This window comes from Myxocyprinus asiaticus, chromosome 15, assembly GCF_019703515.2.
Source record: "Myxocyprinus asiaticus isolate MX2 ecotype Aquarium Trade chromosome 15, UBuf_Myxa_2, whole genome shotgun sequence".
Classification (NCBI taxonomy): domain Eukaryota; kingdom Metazoa; phylum Chordata; class Actinopteri; order Cypriniformes; family Catostomidae; genus Myxocyprinus; species Myxocyprinus asiaticus.
In genome coordinates this window covers 4,856,909-4,866,856 of record NC_059358.1, presented here as the reverse complement: position 1 = coordinate 4,866,856, position 9,948 = coordinate 4,856,909, and the positions used below count along the sequence as shown (strand labels likewise).

At 39.1% G+C, this 9,948-nt stretch overlaps 1 protein-coding gene and 1 long non-coding RNA gene across 3 annotated transcripts in view; one reads left to right on the top strand and one right to left on the bottom strand.

The window, feature by feature from the left end:
• Window positions 1-1,577: 1,577 nt before the first annotated feature.
• Window positions 1,578-9,948, top strand: part of LOC127453367 (antigen peptide transporter 1-like) — a 28,310-nt gene continuing 19,939 nt past the window's right edge. Inside the window, exons 1-2 of the mRNA XM_051719698.1 lie at window positions 1,578-1,587; window positions 1,770-2,104. Coding sequence (XP_051575658.1) covers window positions 1,578-1,587; window positions 1,770-2,104 — 345 coding nt within the window. The remainder of the gene's footprint in view (window positions 1,588-1,769; window positions 2,105-9,948) is intronic.
• On the bottom strand, window positions 6,265-9,772 carry LOC127453255 (uncharacterized). Of its 2 annotated transcripts, none has more exons than XR_007899385.1 (4): window positions 9,487-9,772; window positions 7,648-8,727; window positions 7,030-7,347; window positions 6,265-6,837 (listed from the first exon to the last, which is right to left on the bottom strand). It is a non-coding gene; the product is annotated as an uncharacterized LOC127453255 (long non-coding RNA). The 2 variants fall into 2 exon arrangements; XR_007899384.1 differs by having other exon boundaries at window positions 7,648-8,243.

The following is a 9,948-nucleotide window of genomic DNA, read 5'->3' as shown; positions in this document are numbered from 1 at the left end:
CATTTACTCACCTTCATGCCATTCCAGATGTGTATGACTTTCTTTGTTCTGGAGAACACAAACAAGACATTGAGGCTACAAGTGTCCAAAATGAATAAAATCCCAAAAGCATTTTATTGTGGAAACAAAACTCCAATAATAACCAGAAACATTAAGATCTGGTACTTAACGTGGGACTTTTAACTATAAACAAGCCCGATATCCATTGGGTCATTTTATTTTGAAAATGATCGAGACTTGCTCCATTACAATGATCCATATGCAAGTATTTAATAAAAGCTTTTAACAGCTTATACATACACCAGATGAAGCGTTTTGTGTGTGTGTATATATATATATATAGTGAAAACTCCACCCGCAGATGTCCACTCATTCATTCAATTGACGTGCAAGGTATACATGAAAAAAAAAAAGAAAAAAAAGAATGAGAAAATATAATTTTGGTGAATTTTAGTGAATATTTTTTCTAAAATAATTGATTACTGTACTTATATAATTGGTCATACTGTAATAATCTCACCTCTAGTAAATTAATCTATCCTCTAGGAAGCTACTGCACCCTTTAGAATGAGAAAATGTCATTTTGGTGAATTTTAGTGAATATCTTTTCTAAAATAATTGATTATTGTACTCATGTAATTGATTATACTGTAATAATCTCACCTGTAGTAAGTCCATATGTCTTCTGGGAAGTTATTAGAACATTCTGAATGTGAAAATGTATTTTACTGTGTATTTTATTTATTTTTTCATGTATAACTTGCACTTCAATTGAATAATGAGTGGACATCGCCTATGTTTTAGCGTAGTTGGTGGAGTTTTCAGACGGTCCCTTACATCTGCTAGACAGTCAAAGCGCATCAGAGCATTTCAGGCATAATTTTGCCGCCACACCAAGCGTTAACTGCTCTGAATCCAATAATTATGCCCATATAGTATAGTTGTACTCCCTTTAAACCAAGTGTGCTAATGACATCTTTGTAAGATTTATATATATATATATATATATATATATATATATATATATATATATATATATATATATATATATACAGCTTTACCTTTAAAAGTGATTTAATTCGTATAAAATGCATTGCTAAGAAAGAATTAAGCATTGCACATAAATGAATATATGCTTGAGAATGAAAGTGAAAGTCGTTTAAAAATACACTTACAAAAAGTACCATTGTATTACTTTTTTGGACATGGTACCACCATGGTAATGCCATTCTTTGTGGACATGGTACTATATCATTATTTTTGGACTGGGTACCATGGATGCTATAGTATGGTATTTTTACTTACAAAAAAGTACCATAGTATTACTTTTTTGGACATGGAACCATGGTAATACCATGTTTTTATAGACACTATCATGATGCGACTACCATGGTATTCTTTGAAGTACATTATAGTACAATTTATACATTCTGTCACAAAAACGTACCATGGCATTACCACGTTGTTGGGCATGGTACCATGGTGTTCCCATGTTTTTTTGGGGGGGGACATTGGGTGATACCATGGTACTCGAATGTAAATACCATGATATATGAATGTGGTATTCATTCAGTACCATGGTCCAAGGTATATATCAAAGTACCATAGAGTTACCATATAATCCCATCATTGTACTGCCAATGTACTTTTTTGTAAGGGTCTTCTGTGTGCTGCATTTAAAATTTCTTTACTTTTCTGATTGCAAAGTTTATTTAATCTGTGATTTTTTAAATATGTGCTTGTTTTAAATGCTGTTTTCTAATTCACAGAGTTGGAGATGAAGGATATGATGGCCATCCCTCTATTCGCTGTGTTGGTGTTATATGTTGAAGCGTGTGCGGTGATGTGCATTGGTGCTCTACAACTGTCGGCGTCCTTCATCAATAACACCTTCATCACGCTGTGGGCTGGAGGACTGATCAGAACTTGCCTCCTCCTCTTCTTCGCCTTCACCTACTCCGGCAGCCCGTCATGGATGAGAGGGGTCGAGGGGGTGCAGACCGCTGCAGTTCATGGTCTTCTCTACCCATTGTACATCACCATCCTCTGGGCTTGTGGCAGGTCCACTGTGGAGCTTGTATGGGGTTGGCACACCTGGCAAGGGGTAAGATGTGTGACGTCCATGTGCTTTGACACATTTAGATGGGGTACAAACACATAGAAGAGTTTTTTGTAAAGAAATAGTTGTTATTATTAACTCACCCTCATATCCTTCTGACCCAGTATGCCTTTCTTTCTTCCATTTAACACCATTTTTTTATTTTCGATACAGTAAAAGTTGATGATGGTCTGCCAAACTCAGAGAATGGCAAAAGTATACACATCCTTCACTGAAGTAGAAGTACAGATACTCATGTTTAAAAAGACTCTGGTAAAAGTTGAAGTACTGACTACACTTTTTCACTCAAGTTAAAGAAGTATGGGCTCTGACATGTACTCAAGTAAAAAGTAGCCATTACTACTACCTGTTTTAGTGTCACGCTGGTAACTGGACCTCACATCATATCAAATTTTGTTAGCTAATGAATGTATCCAGGAAGAACAACCACCATGTAGAACACAAGCAGAGAAAAGACTAAGCTGACGAAAAAAAACAACTACAGGTGCATCTCAATAAATTAGAATGTTGTGGAAAAGTTCATTTATTTCAGTAATTCAACTCAAATTGTGAAACTCGTGTATTAAATAAATTCAATGCACACAGACTGAAGTAGTTTAAGTCTTTGGTTCTTTTAATTGTGATGATTTTGGCTCACATTTAACAAAAACCCACCAATTCACTATCTCAAAAAATTAGAATACATCATAAGACCAATAAAAAAAAACCATTTTTAGTGAATTGTTGGCCTTCTGGAAAGTATGTTCATTTACTGTATATGTACTCAATACTTGGTAGGGGCTCCTTTTGCTTTAATTACTGCCTCAATTCGGCGTGGCATGGAGGTGATCAGTTTGTGGCACTGCTGAGGTGGTATGGAAGCCCAGGTTTCTTTGACAGTGGCCTTCAGCTCATCTGCATTTTTTGGTCTCTTGTTTCTCATTTTCCTCTTGACAATACCCCATAGATTCTCTATGGGGTTCAGGTCTGGTGAGTTTGCTGGCCAGTCAAGCACACCAACACCATGGTCATTTAACCAACTTTTGGTGCTTTTGGCAGTGTGGGCATGTGCCAAATCCTGCTGGAAAATGAAATCAGCATCTTTAAAAAGCTGGTCAGCAGAAGGAAGCCTGAAGTGCTCCAAAATGTCTTGGTAAACGGGTGCAGTGACTTTGGTTTTCAAAAAACACAATGGACCAACACCAGCAGATGACATTGCACCCCAAATCATCACAGACTGTGGAAACTTAACACTGGAGTTCAAGCAACTTGGGCTATGAGCTTCTCCACCCTTCCTCCAGACTCTAGGACCTTGGTTTCCAAATGAAATACAAAACTTGCTCTCATCTGAAAAGAGGACTTTGGACCACTGGGCAACAGTCCAGTTCTTCTTCTCCTTAGCCCAGGTAAGACGCCTCTGACGTTGTCTGTGGTTCAGGAGTGGCTTAACAAGAGGAATACGACAACTGTAGCCAAATTCCTTGACATGTCTGTGTGTGGTGGCTCTTGATGCCTTGACCCCAGCCTCAGTCCATTCCTTGTGAAGTTCACCCAAATTCTTGAATCGATTTTGCTTGACAATCATAAGGCTGCGGTTCTCTCGGTTGGTTGTGCATCTTTTTCTTCCACACTTTTTCCTTCCACTCAACTTTCTGTTAACATGCTTGGATACAGCACTCTGTGAACAGCCAGCTTCTTTGGCAATGAATGTGTGTGGCTTACCCTCCTTGTGAAGGGTGTCAATGATTGTCTTCTGGACAACTGTCAGATCAGCAGTCTTCCCCATGATTGTGTAGCCTAGTGAACCAAACTGAGAGACCATTTTGAAGGCTCAGGAAACCTTTGCAGGTGTTTTGAGTTGATTAGATGATTGGCATGTCACCATATTCTAATTTTTTGAGATAGTAAATTGGTGGGTTTTTGTTAAATGTGAGCCAAAATCATCACAATTAAAAGAACCAAAGACTTAAACTACTTCAGTCTGTGTGCATTGAATTTATTTAATACACGAGTTTCACAATTTGAGTTGAATTACTGAAATAAATGAACTTTTCCACGACATTCTAATTTATTGAGATGCACCTGTATTTGCCATCATCTAGGCCACATCCTCTTGTCCTTGGAAACAACTCAAAATTATGATGCTTTAAAAATGACAAAATTGAGGTGAGTTATACTGTAAATTTTATTGAAATGCAAACAGAAAGAAAATTTGAGTGCAAGCATAATTTACACTTCACCTGGTTTACCGGTTCTACAGCATATGGAAACTATCTGACTAAACCTGTCAGGTTTCAGATGACAGCTTAATACTGGAGAAATTAAGAGCAGAGTATACATTTCCATATTAAAAAAAGAAAAAGTATTTCTTTAAATCAGTACTGCTCAGATTGGTGACATGACTGAGAACAGAGACATTCCAGACACAGGCCTATTCACTGGCCTAAACAATTTGTCCTAAAGACTGAATATTAATGTGTGTGCCATCAGCACTAGCAACATGTGGGCAACATCCCTTATACAAAACTGAGAAACAAAATTGTAGGGAAAAATCCTTAGCCCCTCCAAAAACTGGGGAATAATAGGCAAGGCATGCACTACATACAGTGCATCTGGAAAGTATTCACAGTGCTTCACTTTTTCCACATTTTGTTATGTTACAGCCTTATTCCAAAATGGATTAAATTCATTATTTTCCTCAAAATTATACAAACAATACCCCATAATGACAACATGAAAGTAGTTTGTTTGAAATCTTTGCAAATTTATAAAAAAAATAAATAAATAAATAAACAAAACACACATGTACATAAGTATTCACAGCCTTTGCTCAATACTTTGTTGAAGCACCTTTGGCACCAATTACAGCCTCAAGTCTTTTTGAGTATGATATGGCACACCTATTTTTGGGCAGTTTCTCCCATTCTTCTTTGCAGGACCTCTCAAGATCCATCAGGTTGGATGGGGAGCGTCGGTGCACAGCCATTTTCAGATCTCTCCAGAGATGTTCAATCGGGTTCAAGTCTGGGCTCTGGCTGGGCCACTCAAGGACATTCACAGAGTTGTCACGTAGCCACTCCTTTGTTATCTTGGCTGTGTGCTTAGGGTCATTGTCCTGTTGAAAGATGAACCTTCGCCCCAGTCTGAGGTCCAGAGTGCTCTGGAGCAGGTTTTCATCAAGGATGTCTCTGTACATTGCTGCATTCATCTTTCCCTCAATCCTGACTAGTCTCCCAGTTCCTGCCGCTGAAAAACATCCCCACAGCATGATGCTGCCACCACCATGCTTCACTGTAGGGATGGTATTGGCCAGGTGATGAGCGGTGCCTGGTTTCCTCCAGACATGATGCTTGCCATTCAGGCCAAAGAGTTCAGTCTTTGTTTCTCATGGTCTGAGAGTCCTTCAGGTGCCTTTTGGCAAACTCCAGATGGGCTGCCATGTGCCTTTTACTGAGGAGTGGCTTCCGTCTGGCCACTCTACCATATAGGCCTGATTGGTGGAGTGCTGCAGAGATGGTTGTTCTTCTGGAAGGTTCGCCTCTCTCCACAGAGAAATGCTGGAGCTCTGTCAGAGTGACCATCGGGTTCTTGGTCACCTCCCTGACAAAGGCCCTTCTCCCCCGATCACTCAGTTTGGCCAGGCGGCCAGCTCTAAGAAGAGTCCAGGTGGTTCCAAACTTCTTCCATTTACGGATGATGGAGGCCACTGTGCTCATTGGGACCTTCAATGCTGCAGAAATTTTTCTGTACCCTTCCCCAGATCTATGCCTCGATACAATCCTGTCTAGGAGGTCTACAGACAATTCCTTGGACTTCATGGCTTGGTTTGTGCTCTGACATGCACTGTTAACTGTGGCACCTTATATAGACAGGTGTGTGCCTTTCCAAATCATGTCCAATCAACTGAATTTATCACAGGTGGACTCCAATCAAGTTGTAGAAACATCTTAAGGATGATCAGTGGAAACAGGATGCACCTGAGCTCAATTTTGAGTGTCATGGCAAAGGCTGTGAATACTTATGTACATGTGATTTTTTTCTTTTTTTCTTTTTAATAAATTTGCAAAGATTTCAAACAAACTTCTTTCCCGTTGTCATTATGGGGTATTGTTTGTAGAATTTGGAGGAAAATAATGAATTTAATCCATTTTGGATTAAGGCTGTAACATAACAAAATGTGGAAAAAGTGAAGCGCTGTGAATACTTTCCGGATGCACTATAACTACGAGAGCCTTCTTTTTAGCCTCAAGTTATTGTGGGTGTGAGCCAGTGAGTGAGTGAGTGTGTGTGTTTGTGTGTGTGCGTGTGTATAGGTATATGTGTGTTCATTTCTGTGTGCGAATCGCTTCAAAAACTGGGCATTAACTGTCATACACAACCTTATTACCAGAAGTCTTTGTTTAGCCTGAGAAACAGCTGATTTTCAAAGTTCTTGGAATACACACATGCCCTATTTGGCGTAAAAATCAGTCCTGCGGTGCTGAAAAGTTGCTCACAGGCAGCTGAGGCTGGTAGCGGAGTGTTAAGCCTTAATGACAAGTGGCATACTGCAGAGAAGGACTTTAGTACCTCCATTGTGTCAGCGGGGCAGTTGAGGTAGGTCTCCATCTGACTGGTGTCATCTTGTGAACGGGACTTTTTGATTGCTGAAAAAAAGTCTTCATCTTCTGAGGAATGGGAGGCCTCACCTTTATACACTTCCATTTGTTGTTTCAGGTGGCTTTTGATATAGTTAAGACCTATGGATTACAAAACCAAATAAGGACTTTTTTTTTTAATGCCAAGATGGTTATGTAAAATGATTTTTTGTGAATTGTCCACTCCTGCATGAAAAACAACTGCTCAATATGTTATCAAAATTATTTAAAAATGCCAAAATGTCCTGTATAATCTTCAGTAGTAAAGCATAAAGCACACTGTGCAAAACTTACCAAGTTTTAGGACACATTCGTCACTTGTCCAGCATGTCTTGAATTTGGGGAGTTGAATTGCAGCAGCGATTAGCTCTGGATCAACGAGTACCTGTCCAAAACGTTTTTCAATTCCTGCTAGAAGAGCATCCACCAAAGGCCCCACAGAACCTGGAGGAAATGCAAATGTGCTGAAGCTTTCTCTTTAGAAGTGTTACTGTAGGTACCAACCATCCCATTTGCACAGTGGTCTCTCCCTGAAGAAAATCAAGTGCTTTTGCATATGGGCTCATTGTCTTTGCATATTCTTCCAGAAATGCAAGCTCAGCAGGAGTGAATCTGTCAAAACACAAAAAACAAAACAAAAAGACTGTCATGTGTTGTTGCAAGTAAAGTGAAACCAAATGACAGATTTTGTTTTGTAATGTTAATGAGTAGTACTATATTATTTATACTGTGTGTATGTGAGAGAGAGATTAATGTATATTTCATATATACTTTAAAAAACTTTTCATACACAGTAGAAATTCATTAAAGTCAGTTTGAATCCATACAAAACGGTCTAAGTATGTATTAATACATAATATTGCATCATATTGAAATCAATAGGCTAAGCTCTGAAAATTAAGTGGTACATACATGGGAATTTTTAACGCACTGCAGACAGCTGTAATGGCTCTTTCTCCTTGTTCCCTCAAAGTTCTCATGATCCTCTCCACAGATAGGAAAAGAAAATTCTACCTAGTATCATTTGGCCTCAAGAGCTGGAGTTTGCAGTTTTCTTCGATTATCTCAGCAGCTGTGGTGGATCTTGAGCTTTTGTTCCACAGACTTGAGCACTTTGAAAATGCTGAGCGGGAGAGCCGCTTGTAAACTGAATTGGAATTGGCTTCCAAGACATCAACTGTAGACACCAGGTTGAGAAGGTGGCAGGCACAGCAATTGTGTTTAGGCAATTGATATTCCAGGCCATCATCTTGGTCCAACATGGTTCCAGCTTCAACAAACTCAACACCCTCACTGTTTTCCCCCTCTTCTTCATCATCATCATCATCATCATCGCTCTCTCTTTCTTCCATCTGACTTGGCTTGGCCCCTTCCACAGTTTCTGGATTATTGTTTCCATCAAGCTGATCATAGACTAAATGCTTTTAGAAAATTGGAGCCATTATTAGTTGTTGTGCAAACAATCTTCTCACGGATGTTGAACTCTGTGTGAATTTCATTCAAGACACCTGCGAAAAAGAATGTGTGAAAACTTTTAGTTGTTTACATGTTAGGGCAGCATAACATCTCTGTAGAGTTTCAGGATCTATCCAGTGTGCCGTGACACCTATGAAGCTCCATCGATGTGCTGTCCAGCAGTCAGTGGTGGTCGCAATGAACTCAATTTCACTCATGGCAGCTTTCAGGTTGTTCTTCATTTTCTGTGTTGCCTTTTCAACTTTATTTTTTACAGTGCCACGAGACATTACCACAACACTTGGTTGAAGGAGATGCACAAGGGTTTTAAAACCCTCCTGTTCAACAACACTTAGCGGGTGTAGACCCTGAATGACAAAGTTAACTTCAGTTAGCTTCATCCACACTGTGCGGTGAGACCCTCTTGGTTTACCACAACTTAATTTGCTTTGATGAGGGGACTTCATCTGATGTTCTTCTTTTCAGAGCAGTTGAAGTGAGCTGGGTATATCTCTCCAAGTGTGTGGCATGCTTTATCTAGAAGTGACAAGGCGTACGTGCAAGAAACATACAGACACACAAGACATGGAAAAGTAATTCAACTAACAGAATCACAGTTCCTTAAAAATAAACATTATGCACCCAGGGGTGATATAGATTATGGTCTTCTGATGGTGAACTGATGGTGAATTAAGTTAATTTATTTTCCAATAAAAACGAGAGCTAGCTAACCTTACAAATGTATCTAGCTAGCTAAGTTAACCCTTTGGGGCAATGAACGCGCCGGCGCGTTCTGCTGGATTTTTTCCTCATGACAGCGGAAACAACTTAAAATACTCCGTCATTTTTGGCCATACAGATAAGTGTAAGACATCATTAGAAACTATAAAGGGTCTACTTTTATTTGTGTACACTCAAAATAACAACAAAACCTTGTGCTTTTGTAAAATAAAGAAAATAAACAGGGTGCGCTTTCAGCCGTCTCTGTCTCCGCGAGAATCTTTCTGAAACACGTCAAAAAAATGAACTGAAACTCCGCGAATACTTATCACACAAACATGAAACATATGTCTAAAGAAAGCTTGAAATGCCTACTTTTAAATAAAACAATTCACAGTGCTAATGCTAACGTTAGCAAACACGTGCTGCACTAAAGTTAATGTGCTAGCAAAATGTGCACCCATATGAATTTATGCTAACGTTACAGACCTAGCAAACATAGTAAATAGAATATTATTACTGAAAACATTGAATTGGCTCATGACAAGAAAGAGATGACAATAAAACGTAATTTACCTGTATGTGCTTTCTCAAATTCGACGCCGAATTCTTGAAAGCCAGCACTTCGTGCTTTTTAGGTTAACAATATTCGCAGCGCATTCGCCAGGAATTCTTTTTGACGCCGACAATTTCGAACATCTCCCTCATATATGACCATGGGTGATCAGGAATGTCTCTATTCTCAGTCATGTCGACATCGCTAACTCCCTCTGTCTCATCCATAACGTTAGCCATTCTTCTTGTTGCCTTCTGCCTTGCTCCGTGGTAGCTTCGTAGACTAGCCTACGTCTGTGGTGCATGATAGCCAGGAAATGAAAAAAGGCATGCAATGACAAGAAATAATATTGATCATGCCACCAAATACAGATTATAACTAAAGTAACGAGCCTGGTTTGAAAATGTAAGAAGTAGAAAGTACAGATATTTGTGTAAAAAATGTAAGGAGTGAAAGTAAAAGTTGTCAGAAAAATAAATAGT